Source organism: Scyliorhinus canicula, chromosome 14 (assembly GCF_902713615.1).
Source record: "Scyliorhinus canicula chromosome 14, sScyCan1.1, whole genome shotgun sequence".
Classification (NCBI taxonomy): domain Eukaryota; kingdom Metazoa; phylum Chordata; class Chondrichthyes; order Carcharhiniformes; family Scyliorhinidae; genus Scyliorhinus; species Scyliorhinus canicula.
Genome location: NC_052159.1, coordinates 154766685 through 154790030, shown reverse-complemented (window position 1 = coordinate 154790030; position 23346 = coordinate 154766685). Strand labels below are relative to the sequence as shown.

The following is a 23346-nucleotide window of genomic DNA, read 5'->3' as shown; positions in this document are numbered from 1 at the left end:
TATCATCCATATGTTTATCCAATGACCATTTAAATGCCCTGAATGTTGGTGAGTCCACTACTGTTGCAGGCAGGGCATTCCAAGCCCGTACTACTCTGAATAAAGAACCTACCTCTGACATCTGTCCTATATCCATCTCCCCTCAATTTAAAGCTATGTCCCCTCATGCTCGCCATCACCATTTGAGGAAAAAGGATCTTCTGACCATCGGATCACTCCCTAATTCCACTGCGTCAATGATGTCACCACCCCCCCCCACCCAAAAAAAAAATTGGTGACCCTGGGCTGGATTCTTCATTTCAGCGGCTAAGTGCCGCCTGAAATGGAAAATTTGCGGGTGTTTTACGACGCCAAAATCGGCGCCGAATCCTTACCGATTGCAGGACCGGTGAGAGGCTAGCAGCGACGCCGGGTAAAACCCCCGGCTCTCGTGCCAAAAACAGCTGGAGAATGGCGGGTCCGTGGACGCGCATGCGCAGAGTGACGACCTGCAACGATCGTGCCGTACAACATGGCGCCGACCGTGCGCGAACCCGGCCTGCCAAACACGGCCCCACAAGCCACCCCCTACCTGTCCCCGCAGCCCTCGCGGAAGCCCCCCCCCCCGACCAGCGGCACAGCTCCCGACCGACTGTGGAGGCACTGGACACAATCGGCGACTACCACGCCGGGCTCCCGACCGCTCAGACCACACGTCGACCGCGCGGTGGGAATCCGGCCCATTGGGGGCGGAGCATCGGGAGAGGGCCTTCTGATGATGCTCCAATACCGCGCGACGCGATGACGCCATCTTGGAGGGGGCAGAGACTTGAAAACTGATGTAAAACCGGCGCAGCCCCCAATTTGGGTGTCAGAAGGGATACACCGCACAATCGCTGATTACGATATCGGCGCCGGGGAACGGAGAATCTTGCCCCCTGTCTTCTGTTGCCTGGGCCAAGTTCCATAAATGCCTCCCTAAACCTCGTCATCTCTTAACCTCCTTCTTCCCTTTTAAGGTGCTCCTTAAAACCTAGCTCTTTAACCAAGGGTTTAGTCTTCTGCCCTAACAACGTTTTCTGTGGTTTGATGCTAATTTTTGTTTGATGGTGCTCCTGCGAAACGATGCCTTGCTGCATTTTACCAGATTGAAGGTGTTGTGTAAATGTCAGTTAATGTCTGGACCTGCTTATTGCAAACAGCTGTGCTGGCAGGCCGGTGGGAGGGTATGTCTTCTCCAGATGGATTTGTCCTTGCTGTGGTAAATTGTGATTTTAAATGGATTGTGTTCTGCAAGTACCATTCATTACAAAGAATTTACCTGGGAAGCTGATCGACCTGTGACTATTACAGGTTGCACAGAAAGTATTGAAGAACGCCAAACAAGCCTGTTCAAGACTTGGACAATACAGAATGCCTTTTGCCTGGGCTGCAAGGTAGGATGGAATAAAATCAGATTTTAAAAAAGGACCAATCCAAAAATTGGAAATGAAACATAGAGCCAGAAAGTCATAGAAGTTTACAGCATGAAAACAGGCCCTTTGACCCAACATGTCCATGCCACCCAGTTGTTACCACTAAGCTAGTCCCAATTGCCTGCATTTGGCCCCTATCCCTCATTACTCAGCTTCCCCATAGAACTGTCTGAATGCTTTTTAAAAGACAAAGTTGTACCTGCCTCTGCTACTGCCTCTGGCTGACACTCACCACCCTCTATGTGATATAATTGCCCCTCTGGACCCTTTTGTATCTCTCCCTCTCCCCTCCGACCTATGCCCTCCTGTTTTAGACTCCCCGACCTTTGGGAAAAGATGTTGACTATCTACCTGATCAGTGCCCCTCATTATTTTATAGACCTCTGTAAGTTCACCTCTAAGCCTCCTGCGCTCCAGGGGGAAAAAGTCCCAGCCTATCCAGCCTCTCCTTATAGCTCAGACCATCAAGTCCCGGTAGCATCCTCGTAAACCTCTTCTGCACACTTTCCAGTTTAATAATATCCTTTCTTAGTGGCTGAGCCGAACAGCATCGAGACATTTAAGGGGGAGGCTAAAGATGCATACGGGGGAGAAAGTGATAGATATGTAGGGTAAGAGGAGGTCTGTGTGGAGCATTAATACTGGCACAGTACGGCTGGGTAACTGTGCTGTAAATCCCATGCGGTCAGAGATTTGCCAATTGTTAATCCTCAGTCCATTGAGACAACTGAATAGCTCCCTCATTAAATGTTCTGATCTAAAATAGATGCTTTTAAAATAAATTCTAAAAATTAATTTCAACGATACGGTGCATTCTGAATTTGTGCAGCATTGAAAAGAACCGTGCATTATGTTTGCTTATTAATTCAATAGCTCGAGTAGAGCATAAAGTTGGCATTAACTGATTGGCCGGGTTGGCCTGTTCAGGTGCTGTGTGTCAATGTAAATAATGTGGAAATATTGGAGATGATGGAACAGGAGGAGGCCATTCAGTCCTTCGAGCCTGTCCACTATCCATGGGGCCCCTGGCTGATCTCCCACCTAACTCCCATTTACCTGCTTTTTCCCCCTCTCCAATCATTTATTTTGACGAACCAAAAACTGAGAGTCTCAGATTTGGAGTTGATCCAGAAAAAAAACCGATCATTTTCTGCTTTCACTCCTGAAACATCAGACGTCAGTGTTTCAACTCTGCTTTTCATCCTGAACTCTCCAACTAGCAGAAGCAGTTCCTCTTAATCTACCCCTCGATATCGCCAAACCAAACCACAGAGCTGGAATGCCCGTGACGGTCCCAAAACCAAGAGACTGACAGTTTGAGCAAAACCTGAAGCTCAGGATTTGGATTATTAAACTATAACTAACCTCCTGCTGTCAATCTATTGGCAAAAGAAGCTTTCGGTGACATGAGAGGAAAAGCATTTTTACCCAGCGAGTGGTTAGGATCTGGAATGCACTGTGTGAGAGTGTGGTACAAGCAGATTTAATTGTGCCTTTTGAATGGCAATTATAGGCTCCTGGAGAGAAAACAATTGCAAGGCTACAACTACTAGCTGGATTATTCTTGCGGGGGGCCAGCACAGACGTGCCGGCAGAATGGCCTCCTGTCTTGTTACCATTTGACAATTCTATATATAGCTGAGGGTGATATCGCCAAATGCTGTATTGCTGTTACACTGCAAATCTCCACACCGAGTTTCTATCGGTCTGTAAATCCAAAACTCTCCATCTTTAGGTTTCTGATTGGAATCCTTCACTAAGACCTTCCTGCCATTTATTGGGGCACAATTGACAACAGTAGGGATCTGGTCCGGATATGATTGTCTCCTGCTCCATTGCAGTTCTATGATTCCATGCTGATTAAACAAACTGGGCATTTTGCAAGTTGCTGCCCATTAACACAGGATAATTATGAATAAGTCCAACCGGGAATTCAGGGGAATGTTCCAGAGAGTGGTGAGAATGTGGAACTCGCAACCACAGGTAGTGGTCGTGGGTCAATGGTATCGATGCACTGAAGGGGAAGTTGGATAAACACTGGAGGGAGGAAGGGATAGAAGATGGAGGGTGTGAAAAAAGGAGGTTCGTCTGGAGCATTAGCACCAGCACAGATCAGTTGGGCCGAATGGCCTCTTTGTATGCTGTAAAATTGGGTGAAATTCTCATTTCCTTGCACTTCTCACTGCACAATTATTCTGAATTCAGTAACAGAGCCTTTAAACCGAACATGATTACAGCACATTTGAGAAGGAATAGAAATGTTGTCAAACTCTAGAACAGCGGGCGGGATTCTCCCAGCCCAGGGCCATTGGCGCCGGCGTGGTTGGCCCGGCGTCGGTCGCGGACCGCTGTACACAGCCGGGCCGCCAATTCTCGGCCCGGGATGGGCCGAGCGCCGCTCTAAAAAGGCAAATTCCCGCCGGCGTCGTCCACACCTGGTCGCAGCCGGGGGGAACTCTGCGCGCAGGGTCAGGGGCGGCCTGTGGGGGGAGGGGGGTCTCCGATGGGGCCTGACCCGCGATCGGGGCTCACCGATCGACGGGCCGGCCTCTCGCTCTCCGGGCCTATTTTCTTCCGCGCCTGCCACTGAACTCCTGCGCCATGTTGCGTCGGGGCCGTCGCATTGAGGGAGGCGACCACGCATGCGCAGGTTGACACCACTACGCATGCGCGGATCCCGTGGCGCTGGAGCGGCGTGAACCGATCAAGCACCGTGCTGGCCCCCTGTAGGGGCCACAATCAGTATTCCCAACGGCCCGCTCACGCCGTCATGAAACGCGACGGCGTTTCCGACGGCGTGGACACTCTGCCGCCGAATGGGAGAATCCCGCCCAGCATTCCTGCAGATAAAGCACTGGGTCGGAAAATGCTACTTTATCTAAAATAAAAGTGTTGTCTGTTGTTTCTGACGAACCCTTGTTAAAGTTTTGAGTATAAACCGTTTTGGGTTTTTTTTTCAATTAACAAGTTCCTCCCCCAAGTTGCGCTCTTATTTACAACCTCAATATCTGCTTTCTATTCATTAGACCCGTCTTCAAAGATAGTCAAGGAAATCTTGACAAAAGTGCTCGATTCTCTGCACTCTACAGACAAGACAGCAATAAACCCTCTGACGAAAACTTGTTAAAATTGTTGTTGGACTTCAGGAAGTAAGTGTTCTTTTATTTCCAACCTATCTCTTACGGTCTCAATGGTACATAAGTTCATGAGGTATAGGGGCAGAATTAGGCCATTCAGCCTATCGAGTCTACTCCGCCATTCGATCATGGCTGATCTGCTACCTACAATGTTACAGGCCAAGAGCTGGATTGTGAAATCAGCCAGAGCATCTCATCCCTGGAACACATGACCTAGGAGCCGGAGTCAGCAATTTACCCTCCCAAGCTTAACACGTTCAATGTGATCGTGGCTGATCCCATCCTGGCCTCAACTCCATCGTCCTGCCCGTTCTCCATAATCTTGTGCAGATAGTCGAGGGTTTCTGAAATCCATTTGGATGCAAGTCCACTGTGATCCCTTCATGTTTAATACAGAATAAATCAAAATCAGTTCTTTGTAATTCTCTGAAACTATATTTGTTACGTTGCAGAATACACTGCAACAATTCTGATAATTTTTCATCTTGGTGATCTTCATTCAAAACATCATTAATCTTCTAATTTGCAATTGTTTGCTGTTTAATTAGACCGGATAAGATGATTAAACTTCCTGTTATTTTGGGGAACTTGGATATCAACATTGACAATGTGTCTTCGGAGTTTCTGAGTAAGTTTACTGAATATTTTCATCCTTCTGTTTGAATCCCTCCACCGTTTCGGTAGCCACCTTCAACCCTTTGAGATGTGTGCACTCTTCCGCTTGTTTCTACCTGTGAATCCCCAATGCCCTCCTCTTCCACCCCCATACACTTATACATACACAGACTCTCTCTCTGCCCCTTCATTTCCGCCTACCCTGCACATCTTTGGGTTGTGGGGGCGAAACTCACGGAGACACGGGGAGAATGTACAAACTCCACACGGACAGTGACCCAGGGCCGGGATTCGAACCTGGGCCCTCAGCGCCATAGTCCCAGTGCTAACCACTGCGCCACCTACCGCCCTTTTCTACCCCTTCATGATCCTTAAACTCAATGTCTTCGACCATGCTTTTGGTCACCTGTCCTAATGATCCTTTTATGTGGCACAGTATCGGAGTGTCTGATAGCAACCCTGTAAGGTACCAGAGCATGGTTTCCCATGTTAAAGGTGCGTTAGAAATGCAAGCTGTTGTTATGACTTCGATTATATAATTCCTGTATTTTTGTGTGTTTTTCTAGCTTGTGTTAACTCCTCGTATATCCCAGTGAAACGTTTTGAAAATGGTCCCAAGGTCACGGTTACTCATGAAGTCGAGGAATTTGTTCCCTGTTTAGCAAAGCTATCTCAACCTTTCACCACCTATAACAATCATTTCTATATTTATCCAAAGCATCTGAAGTATGACAGTCAAAAATCATTTGCAAAAGTGAGTAAATAACGTGAAGTTTTGTATCTATTGAGTTTCAAATGGTGAATAGTTACATTTGTTCTTAAATCTTGATTGTTGTAATTTTAGACTGACAGGCCTCTGGATTTATGAACAATTATTCTTATCTTTTTAAAAAATTTAGAGTACCCAATTATTATTTTTTTCCAATTAAGGGGCAATTTAGCGTGGCCAATCCACCTAACCTGCACATCTTTGGGTTGTGGGGGTGAGACCCACGCAGACACGGGGAGAATGTGCAAACTCCACACGGACAATGACCCAGAGCCGGGATCGAACCTGGGACCTCAGCGCCGTAGTCCCAGTGCTAATCACTGCACCATATGCCGCCCCTATCCTTCTCTTCTGACCACAATTACTGTTCCTTCCCTCCCTGGGACCACTGGTGTTCTGGTCGGACTCTGACTGTCCCGAGGCAATGATTTCTGTTATTCACTGGGTTCAGGAGGACGTGCCAGGAGCAGCGCCAGGTGTATCCCAAAATGAGGCGTCCACCTGGTGATGCTACAGCACTACTCGCCTGCCTAACGAGCTCAGCGTTCCCACAGTCAACAGATCAGATTTAAGCTCTGCTGTCCTGCCGCATCCTGTCGTGATTGGTGGTGTCCAATTAAACGATGAACTGGAGGAGGCGGCTCCATAAGTACCCCTGTCCTCAATGGTGGGGGTGTTCAGCCCATCAGTGCAAAGAGCAAGGCTAAAGCTCTAGCAACAATCTTCAGAGAGAAGTGCCGAGTGGATGATTCATCTCCACCTCCTCCGGAGGTCCCCAGTATCATAAATACTTGTCTTCGGCCAATACGATTCACTCCCCATGATAACAAGAGACAGGGCCGGCTCAAGGCACCGGCAACTCGGGCAGTCGCCCGGGGCGCCATGTGCTAGGGGGCGCCAGACTCGGGTCCCGCGCATGCGCAGTTGGGCCGGTGCCAACCAGCGCATGCGCGGTGGCCGCCCTCCCCCAGGGCGGCCCCCCCGGTCCGCCCCCCCCCCTCGGTCCGCTCCCCCTCGGGTCCGTCCCCCCGCCCTCCCCTCGGGTCCGCCCCCCCGCCCTCCCCTCGGGTCCGCCCCCCGCCCTCCCCTCGGGTCCGCCCCCCCGCCCTCCCCTCGGGTCCGCCGCCCTCCCCTCGGGTCCGCCCCCCCCCCCCCCCCGCCCTCCCCTCGGGTCCGCCCTCCCCTCGGGTCCGCCGCCCTCCCCTCGGGTCCGCCCCCCCCGCCCTCCCCTCGGGTCCGCCCCCCCCGCCCTCCCCTCGGGTCCGCCCCCCCCGCCCTCCCCTCGGGTCCGCCCCCCCGCCCTCCCCTCGGGTCCGCCCCCTCCCCTCCCCTCGGGTCCGCCCCCCCCCCCCTCCCCTCGGGTCCGCCCCCCCCGCCCTCCACTCGGGTCCGCCCGCCCCGGCCCCCCCCAGGCCCCGCCCCCCCCAGGCCCCCCCCCCCCCCCCCCCCTCCCAAGGGCGCCGAAGTTCAGCTTGCCCGGGGCGCCAGCAACCCTAGGGCCGGCGCTGACAAGAGATGGCTGTAGGCACTCGATACTGCCAATGCAATGGACCCTGGCAATATTCTGGCAATAGCACTGAGGACTTGTGCTCTAAAACTAGCTATACCCCTAGCCAATCTGTTCCAGGACAGCGACAACACTGGCATCTACCCAGCAACATGGAAATTGCCCAAGTATGTCCACAAGAAACAGGACAAATCCAAACCCAACAATTACTGTCCCATCAGTCTCCTCTCGATCGTCAGCAAAGCTTTGGAAGGGGTCATCAACAGTGCTATCAAGTAGCGCTTACTCTGCAAAAACCCACTCACACGCTCAGTTTGTGTTCTCCCAGGGCTACTCAACTCCTGACCTCATTACAGCCTTGGTCCAAATATGAACAAAAGAGCTGACCTCCAGAGGTAAGGTTAAAATGAATGCCCTTGACATCCAGGTGGCACATTCGACCAATAATGGCATCAAGGAGCCTGGGAAAACAGGAGTCAGTGGGAATGCGGAAAACTTTCCGTTTGTTGGAATCATACCTGACACAAAGGAAGACGATTATAGTTGTTGCAGCCCCAGGTCATCACTGCAGGGGTTCCTCAGGGTCGTGTCTTCGGCCCAGCCATCTTCAGCTGTTTCAGTTATGACCTTTCTTCCATCATAAGGTCAGAATTGGGGATTGCTGATGCCTGCACAATGTTCAGCACCATCTGCGACTCCTCAGATACTGAAGCAGTCGATACCCATATGCAGCAAGACCTGGATAGTCTTACAGGCTTGGGCTGTGATGTGGCAGGTAACATTCTCACCACACAAGGGCCAAGCAAATCGTCGCCCTTTGACATTCAATGGCATTACCATTGCTGAATTCCCCCTACATCAACATCCTGGGGTTACCATTGACTAGAAACTGAAATGGACCAGCCAGATAAATATTGTGGCTACAAGAGCAGCTCAGAAGCTGGGAATTCGAGGGAGACTAACTCTGACTCCCAATCTGTTCACCATCGACAAGGCACCAACCAGGAGTGTGATGGAACACTCTCCACTTGCCGGGATGAGTGCAGCTCCAATAACAGTTGAGAACCTTGACACCATCCAGGACAAAGCAGCCCGCTTGTTTGGCAGCCAATCGACACATATTCACTCCTTCCATCACTGACGCACAGTAACAACGTGCGTGCCATCTATAAGATGCATTGCAGGAACTCACCAAGACTCTTTCGACATGCAGCTTCCAAACCTGCGGGCCATATCGATGAACAAGGGCAGCAGATACCTAGGAACACGACCACCTGGAGGTTCCCCTCCAAGTCACTCAGCATCCTGACTTGGAAATAGATCGCTGTTCCTTCACTGTCGCTGGGTCAAATTCCTGGAGCTCACTCCCTAACAGCACAGTGGGCTTCCCTACACCACATGACTACAGCAGTCTACTTCTCGAGGGCAATTAGTTTGGGCCATAACAGGCGGCCTGGCCAGTGAAGCCCATTGCCATGAAAACCTGAATTAAAAAACATTGTTCTTTCTTATTCATGTGTGGGATGGAGACATCACTGACAAGGCCCGCAATTCTTTCTCATTCTAATTGAGTGGGTGGCACGCGGGGCCGTTTCAGAGGTCTGGAGCACCGTGTCGGGCAGGCGAGGTAAGGATGGTCGATTTCTTGTCCGGAAGGAACGGGCTCGGATTCGATGGGCAGAAAGTCGCTGGTAATCCGATTGGTTGGTAGTTGTCTGAGGTGGGACTTCCTCCTTGTGTCAGGTCCCCAGATAACTACGGAAGCTGTGATCAGTTGGGGGGATCATTGCCCTCGGGAAGAACTACCCTGACCAACTCATCCCCCCTTCTCACCTCCCAACTCAATGCATCAAACCTGAGGCCCACCTGCTGCACCCCAACCACCATCAAGTCAAGGTCAGCTGATAGAGCACTGGACAGGGTCAAACCTCTACCCGATTGGTCTCTGCAGCTCACCATTCACTGCTGCAATGAGCATCACCAATGGCCTATCTTTGAAAAAGTTACAATATTTGAAAAAGTTACAATCTGAGCTGACATGTTTGTTTTCTGTCATGGGATGTGGGTGTCGCTGGCTATGTCCATGCCTAATTACCCTTGAACTGAGCAGCTTGCCTGACCATTTCAGAGGGCAGTTAAGAGTCAACCACATTGCTGTGGTTCTGGAGTTACGTGTAGGCCAGACCGGGTAAGGACGGCAGATTTCCTTCCCTAAAGGACATTAGTGACTCAGATGGGTTGTTACAACTGTAGATAATAGTTTCATGGTCATCATTACTGAGCCTAGCTTTATATTCCAGATTTTAATTTATTTATTTCAAATTTTGGGCGGCACGGTGGCGCAGTGGTTAGCACTGCTGCCTTGCGGCGCCGAGATCCCAGGTTCGATCCCGGCTCTGGGTCACTGTCCGTGTGGAGTTTGCACATTCTCCCCGTGTCTGCGTGGGTTTCGCCCCCACAACCCAAAGATGTGCAGGGTAGGTGGATTGGCCACGTTTAATTGCCCCTTAATAGGAAAAAATTAATAGGGTGCTCTAAATTTAAATTTTTTAAAAATTCAAATTCCACCAGCTGCTGTGGTGGGATTCGAACTCCTGTCCCCAGAGCATCTGCCTGGGCCTCTGGGTTTGACGTTACCACAACACCACCATCTCCATCGATGGTTCAGAAGCAATGGTTTGCTTAGTACTTTGCTGTTAAGAGTATATTTTTTTCTTTAGTGCTATATTTTTAACTGAGTTGAAAAGGAAAAGTCTCTTTCTCAGCAGAATGATTGTGTGCAACTTGCAGGGTTGCTTCATAATGTTTGTTGCCTTATTGTGGTCCCATATGACGACGTCTAATTAAAATCTGTCTTGGCAGGTTAAGCACATTATGGTGTCTTGTTTGCTCAGCTTATTCTCATCAATAATAATGTGATTTTTATTAAAATACCTGTCGAGGTAATGGAGAAATGCAAATTTCTTGCTTCCTTCAATGTCAGAAATTACTCGATGTGCGATGGCCAGCTTTTATTTTTGTCTTGCAATTTGCTGCAGTCAGTTTAAAGCAATGAGTGGGTAGTCTGATGTTTATATTATCAAGATATTTTGGAGAAGTTGTTTTTGCAGGAGCAACTTCATGCATTAGAAGTACGATTCATGCCACAGAAGGGAAGGTCCTGTATTGATGCAGTGCCTTCTTCTCTACCCGTGAGGTATTGCACATCCACTTAGACAGTGAGACGGAGCCTTATTCGACAGATCATCGCAACAATACAGCACCCCCTCACCGTTGTATTGACCTCTCACCTTTGGTGATGACCTGGGGTGCAGTTTGAACCTGTGAGCTAACTCAGAGTCAAGGGTGTGACCGATTTGACCAACCTGACTCGAAGCCATGTGCTTTCGTTGAGAATCGTTGCTGGAAAACATACGCGACAGTCATTCCAGACCTGATCTGGCTTGTCCTGATTGTGGAACGTTGGGCGGAATTCTCCGCTCCCGGGAAAAATCGGGAGGGCCGTCGTGAACTTGGCCGAGTTTCACGACGGCCTCGGAGGCCGCTCCTCGCCCCCTATTCTCCCCACCCGGAGGGGCTAGGAGCGGTGCTCCGTAAATCCCGGCCGCGGGGGCGTCACGCCGAGAATGACGTGGGCGGCGCGCCAAATGACGTCAGCCGCGCATGCGCGGTGGCCGTCTTTCCCCTCAGCCGCCCCGCAAGACGTGGCGGCTTGATCTTGCGGGGCAGCGGAGGGGAAATAGTGCGTCCGATTTGGACGCCGGCCCGACGATCAGTGGGCACCGATCGCGGGCTTGTCCCCTCCCGAGCACAGTCGTGGTGCTCTTGCCCCAAACGGCCCCCTAGAAGCACTAAACGGGCATCTGGCGCCCGTTTCACGATGGCAATAACCAGGTGTGTTTGTCGCCGTCGTGAAACGGTCGTGAACCGCCGGCCGCTCGTCCCATCGGGGTTGGAGGATCGCCGTGGAAAACGGCGAGCGGCGATTCTTCCGAGCCGGGGGGGGGGAGGGAATCGCGGAGGGCGTGATAAATGTCGGGGTGCCCTCCCGCGATTCTCCCACGCCGCGTGGGGAGCGGAGAATTCCGCCCGTTGTGTCTGCACAGGGTAAAATTAGACAAACATGAGCAAGCTTTTCAAATGTTGTCAGCCATTCCCGCGAAGCACCTGGGAGATGTGATAATCTATTGGAGATGCTGCATTCATGCAGGTTGTTGCAATTCTAGTCGACAGACCAATAGTTTGATGTCCAGTAAGGCGCTGAAAATGTTGTCCGTTGACCTTTAATTAAGGAGAGAGAATATTGTGGAACTTTTCATGTTTGGCAGTTCCTAGTCTTGCTGACTCGTGCTTGTGTCGTCTGTACATAAGAGGTTTCGTTTTTGTTTAGGCGAGGAATATTGCAGTCCGCATCGAGTTCAGGGACAGCGATGAAGAAGATTCCCAACCTCTGAAGGTTCGTGCGGAACTTAAATCGTGAGAATCTTCCTCTATGTAAAGCTATATCGCGCAATTAGTTTGAACTGAAGAGACTCTGCTTTGAAAATGATTGAACTGCAATATAGTGACACTCAATTTTTATTTGTTCGCTGTCACCTATATGGCAAACATATTACAGCACAGAAACAGTCCACTCGGCCCAATTGCTCTATGCTAGTTTCTAATACTCCACGCCAGCCTCCCCCAAACCCATTTTCATTTATTATATTCACCTCTCACTCAATCATTTATCTAGTTTTCCACTTAGATGTATCTGGGTTATTTGCCTCAACCAATGTATGTGGCAGCAAGCTCCGCATTCTCACCATCGTATTGGTCAGTAAGTTTCCCCAAATTCCTTCTGCTGTTTATTTGTGGCTAACTCACATTTATGGCACTAATTCTGGTCTCTGGCACGAATAGAAACATCTCCTCTGTCAGACCCGGTTGGAATCGGACAAATCCTCTACCTTTTCAGCCTTTCCTCAGGCCTGTGACTTTCCAGTCCCTTTTGAATCATCTTGTTTGCACCTTCTCTGGTTCCTCATTGCAACGTAGAGATCAGAACTATTCACAATGCACCGAGTGTGGTCCATCCAAAGCTCAAAACAAGTTTGGTAATTTTGGCAATCTCCCAATGGCCATGCTTGAATGTTAAGACCAGAGATGTCTCAGTTCATGGAATTTTTTTTTGCTAAATTATTCGTATGTACTAATTCACGTGCTGTGATATTTGTTTTTGTAGTGTATCTACGGGCGACCTGGGGGATCTGTCTTTACAAAATATGCTTTCACAATGGTATTACATCATCACCAAAATCCAGAGTTCTATGACGAGGTAAAGAAGGAGCAAAATGTTGGTGGGTATTTAGGCTTTGCGCTTAATGGATCGTGCTAGTTCCTGGAGTCGGACTTTAGTACGAGTCTGTTAAGTGAGACATGTTGTCGAAGGTTTTTGTATTGCACTCATCAGGACAAATGGAAGAGTACCAAAGATCAAACAAAGGAATTTTACTGATTGGTTGACAAGCTGACTCCGAATGGCCATTAGTTGTCAGCAGACGTTAGAGAGTCGGCTGTTCAGTCTCAGCAGAGCACAGACCGAACGTAACCAGTTGGCGCTTGCGAGGAGCTGATTCTGTGGTTGGGCAGCACATGCTGAACAATTCTGAGTGTGCTAACAACATTAACAACCAATTTGAAATAATCAATTGAGTTTGTAGTGTGGCTCATTTATGAAATGAAAATGAAAATCGCTTATTGTCACGAGTAGGCTTCAATGAAGTTACTGTGAAAAGCCCCTAGTCGCCACATTCCGGCGCCTGCCCGGGTGGCAGGCACGGGAATTGAACCGTGCTGCTGGCCTGCCTTGGTCTGCTTTCAAAGCCAGCGATTTAGCCCAGTGTGCTAAACCAGCCCCTTACACTTGCTAGAAGTGACATACATTCATTCACAGGGGCCCACTCTCTGCAAGTAAAAGGAACATGTTCAAGCCTTTTGCCTTTTTTTAATTGTCTGGCGGCTTTGGAAGCCTATAGTTCTTCATTGCTTTCTCCATGGCAACCCCACAGCCAATCAAGAGTCAACTTGCCAACCACCAGTATCCCCTGTAGTACAAATTGCTGTGATCATTTGAAATTTGCCATTCTTGAGTTTGTCCTGATGAATGCAAGGCAAAAAGCTTCAGTGACATGTCTCTCTCTCTCTTTTCAGCGAGGTTCAGGTCTATTCTGTCTGTTTCAGATTAAGATGGAGTTGCCGACCCAACTACACGAGAGGCACCACTTGTTGTTCACCTTCTATCACGTCAGTTGTGACAACTCAAGCAAAGGTACCACCAAGAAGAGGGAGGCCATCGAATCTCAAGGTGCGATCATTTTTTCAAAACCAGTGAGATGGGCACATGCCATTATGTTCAAGAAGAAAGGTCTGCATTTATGTGGCTCCTTTCACCTCCTCAGGGCGCCCCAAAGCGCTTTACAGCCGATGAAGTTCTTCTTGAAGCGCAGTCATTGTTGCGATGTCGGAAATGCTGCCAGACGATTTGTGCACAGCAAGATCCCATAAACAACAATTGACCTAATCATCCACCTTTATCCCCCTCAAATAAAAGGAGGAGAGGACCCCTGTGAAGTAGAGTTTCCACTTTCGACACAATCCCCATTCCAGCATTGATTGAACAATATTTTCCACCCCGCCAACTCTACCCAGCCAAATGTCTGCCCAAACCCGTTCAATATTGGCGATGCAGAAATGTCACTTTTACTTTCAAAGACTGGATAACTTGGGAAAGTTTGATTAAGCCCAAGGCCTATATCAGTCTCCAGTCAAGCACATGTCCTCCATCTTTTTCATTTACTTTTTGAACGCTCATGATGTATGATTTCAAAAGGGAATTGGATGGGTAATTGAGAGAGATTAACTTGCAAGATTATTGGGATAGAGCGGGGGAATAGGATTGATTGGATTGCTCTACTGGGAACAGGCATGGACTTGATGGGCCAAATGGCCTCTTCCTTTGCCGTAATGGTTCGACCACTCTCTTCGACAAATGGGTTTCCAGCGAAAAAGTAAGCGTTCTTAACCGGTGTCAATCCACCACCTTTTAATAAATAGCCTGATTTCAAATCACTGAACATCGCCTTTTTTTTTAAAAATGTTAAAAAAAAATTTTTTGTGTGACATTGGGTTAATGTAGTCAAGTTCCAAGTAAAAAGGCATGTTTAACAGCTTTGGAAATGTAACTATGATTTTCTTTCTGTCCAAAGGTTCCAGTTTAATTTTTGGTGTTCTCTCAAGGCTTGCAAATGGATGTAGTTAACGCAAGGTTGCCATTGTGATTGAATTACGATGGGGGTGCGTGGCCAATGTACAGGGACCTGCTTCTAGCTGTCAGTTTTTAACACTGGCGCAGAAACTCCAGTTGCGCTGAAGACAAATTGCACTTAACAGCCTACTAACTTTTGTGCCAAGTCGACTGAATTGAACCTTGAAAAAAATGAAGTCTCTCTCGCTCTTTCTCTCTCCCTCTCTCTCTCTCTTTCTCTCTCACTCACTCTCTCTCTCTCTCTCTCTCTCTGTCTCTCCTTGTCTCTCTCTCTCTTCAGTCCTTATTTCCAGCATTTGTGGCAATGAACTTTTTTTGACGCAGATTAACAGAAGATAACTATTAGCCTGGGGACCTGGCAGAATGCTCCTGCTCCTCTTCGAAACAGTGGCCATGGAATATTTAACATTTGTCCGAGAGAGCAGAAGAGAGCGTGGTTTTAACATCTCAGCAGACGGCACACAGATACAGTGCAACATTCCCTCTGTACTGCCCCCCCCCCCGGGTGAACCCTACCATTGACCCTCTTAAGGCGAATTTTATTTTCTCGAGGCTGAGAAACCCAGCCATGTCACTAACCCAGGTCTCTACACTAGGGGGCTTCGAGTCCCTCCACATTAATAAGATCCATCTCCGGGCTACCAGGGAGGCAAAGGCCAAGACGTTGGCCTCTTTCGCTTCCTGCACTCCCGGATCTTCCAACACCCCAAAGATCGCCACCTCCGGACCCGGCACCACCCTTGTTTTTAGCACCGTGGACATTGCCTTAGCAAAACCCTGCCAAACCCCTCTAAGCTTCAGGCATGCCCAAAACATGTGGACATGATTTGCTGGGCTTCCCGCACACCTTGCGGGAAATTGACACTGCCGGCTGCTCTCTCCCTCCAATCCAACTTTTAAGTTTTAATGTTTCTGATTGGAGGGAGAGAGCAGCCGGCAGTGTCAACTTCAGCGGCCAGCTGATTGTTTCAGTGAGAGAGCAGCTTCCCTCTCCGGATCAAAGTGAGCCGGCCGCTGAAATTGACACTGCCGGCTGATTGGAGGGAGAGAGCAGAGAACACAGGAGGAGGTCATACGGGCCTCTGCAAGACCAGCATGGTCTCACATCGCCCCTCCCCTCTGTAGCCCTGTATTCTAAAATTAACCCCCATCGTGGATATCCGCGGCTCGGATGCAACGCGGGTGGCTGTCTTGGACCCCAACACCCGCGTTATAAAGGGGGACTACTGTAGTCACTTTCTCGGCAGTAATCTATGTATTTAGGAGTTATGTGCAATGTCTTTGTTTCCAGATGTATTGTTTCCTCCCCCCCCCTCTAAAAATGTCTAATTTTTACAAAAATGTAATAAAATATTCCATTCCATTGCAATCTGACTGATCTCAGCACGATGGGTGTTTCCTCCCAGACGCTGTGTGATTGATGTGAAGTTCCTGTTTGACAGTGCTGTCTTGCCAAACTCTGGCGTAATCTCTGAAACAAATGGTTTTAACAGCCCGGTTTTCTTTGCTCCTAGTCGGCTATGCCTGGCTTCCGCTGCTGAAAGATGGTCGGGTCGTAACCAGCGAGAATCAGATACCAGTTTCGGCGAACCTTCCCTTGGGCTATCTCAGTTACCAGGAGCTGGGAATGGGAAAGGTAAACCCCGTGACTCACTTTGCCCACCACTTGAATGACTCATGAGTTTGTTCGATTCCACAGTCAACCTGCCCGGCTGCATTCTTCCTCCGAGTTATCGGTGTGCTGTGCCAAGTCACAGCATTGCCTAATGTCATCTGCATCTGTTTATAGCTCCCTATTTCATATATAAATGTACAAGAAGTCTCTGCACTGCTCCCTGTGGGATTTTGTAAAATAATTTAGGAGAAATTTCTTTGCTCAGAAGAGTGTTTGGAATGTGTGGGGATAACTGAGATGAACAGATCGATGTATTTCAGGGGAAATTGAATGAACGCACATCAGAGAAAAGGGAAGAATACGCTAATGGGGTGAGAGGGGTGGGGAAGGTTCATGTGGGAGGGGAGTGTAAATGTCAGCACAGGCCAGTTGGGCTGAATGGCCTGTACTGTATATTCTATATACAGACCTGGTATGGGGCTGGAGTCACCTGGGCTGGACAGTTTGGTGTGTCTGGTACCTCCTCCCTAAAGGATAACTGGGCCTGTTCGATATTAACAATCTGGCAGGTTTGAAGGCCATTCAGCCTGGTGCCAGATCCCAACATGACACATTTATTGAAATTAATTCCACGCTTTGCCAGTGAACACGTGACCTCTCGGTGCCCTCCCTCATTTAAAAGTGTCTTAACTTTGCCATCTGTAAAACTGATGATGAAACCTGACCAAAGCCAGACCTACACAAGAGCTGTTTTAGACCCTTGGTAGCACGGGGTGAGGGGAATTCAGATGGTCGGCAATATTATGGATTTGGGACAAACTAGGAATGTGGGGCAGAATTCTCCGATGTCGTGCCGGCGCGACCTCGCCGTCGTGAACTCCGTCGAGTTTCACGCCGGCGTCGGAGGCCTCCCGCAGGCCTCCTGCGAGCCTCCCGCAGAGGGCGAACCTCCCGCAGAGCGTGGGCCTCCCACAGAGCGTGGGCCTCCCGCAGAGGGCGAGCCTCCCGCAGAGCGTGGGCCTCCCGCAGAGGGCGAGCCTCCCGCAGAGCGTGGGCCTCCCGCAGAGCGTGGGCCTCCCGCAGAGCGTGGGCCTCCCGCAGAGCGTGGGCCTCCCGCAGAGGGCGTGGGCGTCCCGCAGAGCGTGGGCCTCCCGCAGAGCGTGGGCCTCCCGCAGAGCGTGGACCTCCCGCAGAGGGCAAGCCTCCCGCAGAGCGTGGGCCTCCCCGAGGCACAGATAAAATACCAGCGACGGTGGGTTCAGGCCTTCAATTGTTCATAAATTGGCCACTTAAGGGCCTCAATTGGCCCAGAGGTCTGAGGGTTGCCCAACATCTCCCCCGCCCTTGTGAAATTTCAGGCAGATTGGGGGCTCAGCTGGGTAGGCAGTGGGAAGGTCGCCCACTGGAGTTTATCTGCCACCCCTGTCTTCAAACCTGCTGACGGAGGAGGATAGAGTCCAGTCCTATAGGTTGGTCACAATTAATTGTGTCATTGCACTTTGCAGCACTCTGGTCCTGAAGTCAAGTGGGTCGATGGAGCCAAACATATCTTCAAAGTCGCAACGCACCTTGTATCTACAGTTTATACTCAGGTCAGTTATCATGTTTGTCTTGTGATCTTTACACTGTTGGAAAATAGCCCGCGTGAGATTCAGGTATTTTGTGGCTCTGTCAGAATGAGGCCACAAGTAGAGTATTGTACCCAGGTCTGGTCACCTGGCTTTAGGAAGGATGTGGTGGGTCCTTGAGGAGGAGATTTTACCAGAATGGTTCCAAGGATGAAGAATGTTAAGCACAGGGTTATCTTGGAGGAGCTGGTGTTCTTCCCACAACAAAAGAAGATTGATGAGAGATTTGATAGAGTTTTACAAGGTTATGACAGGTTTAGATAATGTAGATGAGGTGATGATCCTCCCTCTAGGCCAGAAGCTCTGGGTTCAACTCGCACTTCAGAACTCGATGCCCCAGAGGAAGTGTGTCAATAACATGGCCAAACCGTTTGATTTTTCAGCCTGCAAATCATTCCAATACGCTCACGGGCAGGTGGTAAGGGCGGGAGCGTTTCCTGGTCAGTCATACAGCAGAGGGCAACAGTAAATCACTGCAGCACCTTTCCTAGCGTAATCCTGGATGAATCCAATAGAAGTTCATGGTCATAACGCCATCATAGGGCCTGATACCTGGAGGAGGAGATAAGGGAGACAAAGAAAAACTGTTCTCATTGGCTGATGGTAGAAGAACGCATGAAGTTGGAGAAGGAATGAACCACATGGCCTGTGATGCCTGCTCCACCATTTAATACAATCATCACTGATCTTGGGCTTCAACTCCGCTTTCCCGCCTGCTTCCCATCTGTCTATTTCAGCCTTAAATGTAATCAACATTGGAGCATTTACAATCCTCTTTGGGGGTAGAGAATTCCAAAGATTCGCTGCACTTTGGCGGAGGAAACGTCTCCTCCCATCAGTCCTAAATGATCAGCTCCATAGTATTGCTACAGAGCAGAAGGAGGCCATCCAGCCCATCGAGGTAGCACCAACCAACTGAAAGAACACCGTCCTAGGCCCACTCCCCCACCCTATCCCCATGACCCCATCTGCACATCTTTGGACACGAAGGACTGATTTAGCATGGCCAATCCACCTAACCTGCACGTCTTTGGACTGTGGAAGTGCAAACTCCACACTGTCACCCGAGGCTGGAATTGAACCCGGATCCCTGGTGCTGTCAGGCAGGAGTGCTAACCACTGTGCCACTGGGCGCTCCTTATCTGGAGACCATGTCCCCTGTGCTTTAGAATCCTCGACCAACAGAAACAATCTCTGTGTCCACCCTATCAAACACCTTTAGAATGTGAAGGTTTTAATGAGATTGCCTCTCAATCTTCTAACTCCAGAGAATATAGACCCAATTTACTCAATCTTTCATCATAGGACAACCCCTCATCTCCGGGAACAATTTAGGAAACCTTCGCTGCACCACCACCAACGTGAGATTACCCTTTCTTAAACATGGAGTCTAATACTGAGACAGTGGGCGCAATTTAACTAAAAACAAACCCCAGAGCCCATTCTGGTCGTTCCAGGCACTTTGTGGGGACCAGTGCGAAGCGGTGCCTGGCTGGGCTCTCCTTGCGAGGCCGGTAGATGTCGGGTGCCTGTTGGAACCGGTGGCAGCCTAGCTAAGTGAGCTTCTAAACTCTTTTAGCTTTGCAAATCTGAGTCCTGCCCATTGTGGGCAGTATTTCCGATAACCTGGTATTTCAGATGTCACCCTGCCCTGTACGATTGTGGCACGACCTCTTTACTCCTGTTCTCCAATCCCTTTGCAATAAAAGCCAACATCCCGTTTTCCTTCTCAATTGCTTGCTGCACATGTTTCTTGTACTAGCGCACCCAAATCTCATTGAACATCAGCACTGACAAGTTTCACACCTTTTCTAATGTTACCACCAAAGTGAATAAATTCACACTTCCCCACATTATACTCCATCTGCCTTCTTGTTGTCCATTCACTTAATCTGTCTATATCTCTTTGCAGCCTCTCTGTGTCCTCCCTACAGCTCACCTTCCCACCTGGCTTGGTATCATCAGCAAACCTAGACACATTAATCTCTGTCTCTTCGTCTGGGTCATCAATGCAGATTGTAAATAACTAAGACCCCAGGACTGATCCCTGCGGCACTCCACTATTCACTCCCTGCCAACATGAAACTAGCCCTGACTGTGCCCATTCTCTGCTTTCTATCTGTTGACCAATCCTCTATCCATGCTAATGTATTCCCCCAACTCCCAGCCTGTCAATTAACCTTATCAAATGCCTTTTAGAAATCACCAAACATTGATGAGAGGACACAGATTAAGAAGCCGGATGATACATGAATAATATAATCCTTTGTTAATGAATTTCCATCCGTTTGAATCTTTTTCAAAGAAATTTCCAATTAAGAGCCAATTTGTCATGGTCAATTGACCTACCCAGCACATCTGTGGGTTTTGGGGGTGAGATCCACGCAGACACAGGGAGAATGTGCAAACTCCACATGGATAGTGACCCGGGGCCAGGATCGAACCCGGGCCCTCGGCGCGGTGATGCAGCAGTGCTAACCACTGCGCCAACGTGCCGCCCAAAAAATAATGCGTTTAGTATGGAATTATGCAGTTTTTGAAATAAAGACTTTGTCCATTCTCTCCAACATCTGTAAATTGACTGAATGCACAATGACTTTGGTGGAAAGATTTACGGTACTAATTTCTTCTTGGTCTTGTTTCCAGGACCAACATTTAAACAATTTCTTCCAGTACTGTCAAAAGTGCGACTCTGGGGCCCAGGCATCGGGAACGGAACTTGTCAAATTCCTCAAGGTAACTCTTCGTCTCCTCGAGGTCAATGTCCTATCAGGATGATACGCAGCAATGTGTGTCAGGATAGGATTGACTGGCCAGATCACTTTTCTCTTGGGGGGAAAAAACAAACACTATGGGATGGCCTATCGCAGTGTTTAAAACCATGACGGTTTTGGATTGGGTGGATACCGAGAAAATGTTTCCTCTTCAAGGGAAGGGCATAACTAGAGGCCTTCGGTATCCAATAGTCACCAAGAAACACAACAGGGAATTCAGGAGGATGCCCCCCCACCGGCCATGTGCAAAGATTGGACAAGCCTGGTGCAGTTACATGAAGCGGAAATGAGACAAGCGTATGAGAGAGTAGTAGGACACGGTGATGGATTGACTTGAGAAAAGTTGGGAGCAGCCTCGGTTGGAGTCTCCGGAAAGGACTGGCTGGGATGAATGGCTTGTTCTTGTGCCAGACATCCCACCTAATCCTATGTAATGCTCATTTACCTTGCTTTGTCAAATACAGAACTCAAACTATTTTACTCTACAATAGAGGTATGAGGCATGCATTGCCTGGCAAATAGGAATAAAATGAGTGAGCTCAGGATGGTTAATTAATCTTGGTGAGATGTTTAGAGAAACATCTTTACGCACACCTGGCCAGTTCTCATCCTCAATCATTGTGCATTTTTGGAAACACGGAAAATAGGAGCAGGAGGAGGCCATTCAGCCCTTCGAACCAGCTCCGCCATTCATTATAATCATGGCTCATCCAACTCAGTAGCCTCGTCCTGCTTTTACCCATATCCTTTGACCCCCTTCGCCCCAAGTGATATGTCTAACTGCTTCTTGAAAACAGACAATGTTTTGGCCTCAACTACTTCCTGTGGTAGCGAATTCCACAGGCTCACCACTCTCTGGATGAAGAAATTTCTCATCATCTCTGTCCGAAATGGTCTTTCCCGTATCCTCAGACTGTGACCCCTGCCCCTGGACACACCCACCATCGGGGACATCCTTCCTCCATCTACCCTGTCCAGTCCTGTTAGAGGTTTATAGGTTTATATGAGATCCCCCCTCATTCTTCTGAACTCCAGCGAATACAATCCTTTTTTAAATTTCTTTTGGTTTTAATTTAGTGTACTCAATTTATTTTTTTCCAATTAAGGGGCAATTTAGAGTGACCAATTCACCTACTCTGCACATCTTTGGGTTGTGGGGGCGAAACCCATGCAAACACGGGGAGAATGTGCAAACTCCACACGGACAGTGACCCAGAGCCGGGATCGAACCTGGGACCTCAGCGCCGTGAGGCAACAGGGCTAACCCACTGCGCCACCAGCGAATATAATCCTAACCGACTCAATCTCTTCTCGTACGTCAGTACTGCCATCTCGGGAATCAGTCTGGTAAACCTTCGCTGCACTCCCTCTAGAGCAAGAACATCTTTCCTCAGTAAGAAGTCTTACAACACCAGGTTAAAGTCCAACAGGTTTGTTTCAAACACTAGCTTTCGGAGCACTGCTCCTTCCTCAGGTGAATGGTTCACCTGAGGTTCACCTCCGGTGGTTCACCTGAGGAAGGAGCAGTGCTCCGAAAGCTAGTGTTTGAAACAAACCTGTTGGACTTTAACCTGGTGTTGTAAGACTGCTTACTGTGCCCACACCAGTCCAACTCCGGCATCTCCACATCCTTCCTCAGATAAGGAGACCAAAACTGCACACAATATTCCAGGTGTGGCCTCACCAAGGCCCTGTATAATTGCAGCGAGACATCTCTGCTCCTGTACTTGAATCCTCTCGCAAAGAAGGCCAGCATACCATTTGCCTTCGTTACAGAGTGCTGTACCTGCATGCTTACCTTCAGTGACTGGTGCACAAGGACACCCAGGTCTCCTTGCACATTCCCCTTTCCTAATTTATGGCCATTCAGATAATAGTCCGATTTCTCGTTTTTGCTACCAAAGTGGATAACCTCATTTTTATCCACATTCTACTTCACCTGCCATTCATTTGCCCACTCACTCAACTTGTCAATATCACACTGAAGGATCTCTGCATCCTCCTCACAGCTCACCCTCCCACACAACTTGGTGTCACCTGCAAATTTGGAGATTTTACATTTTGTTCCCTTATTTAAATCATTAATATATATTGTGAATAACTGGGGTGTCAGCACAGATCCCTGTGGTACCCCACTAGTTACTGCCTGCCAATTTGAAAAAGACCCGTTAATCCCTACTCTTTGTTTCCTGTCTGCCAACTAGTTTTCTATCCATCGCAATACACTTCCCCTAATCTGATGCACTTTAATTTTACACGCTAATCTCTTATGCGGGACTTTGTCAAAAGCCTTCTGAAAGTCTAAATAAACCACATCCACTGGCTCCCCCTCATCAACTCTACTAGCTACATCCTCAAAGAATTCCAGTAGACTTGTTAAGCATGATGTTCCCTTCATAAATCCATGCTGACTCTGTCCGATCCTGCCACTGTTTCCTAAAAATCTTTGACAATGGATTGTAGAATTTTTCCCATTACTGATGTCAGGCTCACTGGTCTGTAAATCCCTGCTTTCTCTCAACCTCCCTTTTTAAATAGTGG

At 49.0% G+C, this 23346-nt stretch overlaps 1 protein-coding gene across 12 annotated transcripts in view; it reads left to right on the top strand.

Annotated features, from left to right (window-relative positions):
• The window catches only part of dock9b (dedicator of cytokinesis 9b), a 356481-nt gene that overhangs the window by 221726 nt on the left and 111409 nt on the right, over positions 1 to 23346 (top strand). For all 12 annotated transcript variants that reach the window (XM_038819159.1, XM_038819160.1, XM_038819165.1 and 9 more), the window contains exons 14-23: positions 1333 to 1415; positions 4481 to 4603; positions 5140 to 5219; positions 5773 to 5960; positions 11873 to 11938; positions 12707 to 12799; positions 13705 to 13828; positions 16303 to 16424; positions 17909 to 17995; positions 20678 to 20767. In XM_038819159.1, the coding sequence (XP_038675087.1) occupies positions 1333 to 1415; positions 4481 to 4603; positions 5140 to 5219; positions 5773 to 5960; positions 11873 to 11938; positions 12707 to 12799; positions 13705 to 13828; positions 16303 to 16424; positions 17909 to 17995; positions 20678 to 20767 (1056 nt within the window). The remainder of the gene's footprint in view (positions 1 to 1332; positions 1416 to 4480; positions 4604 to 5139; positions 5220 to 5772; positions 5961 to 11872; positions 11939 to 12706; positions 12800 to 13704; positions 13829 to 16302; positions 16425 to 17908; positions 17996 to 20677; positions 20768 to 23346) is intronic.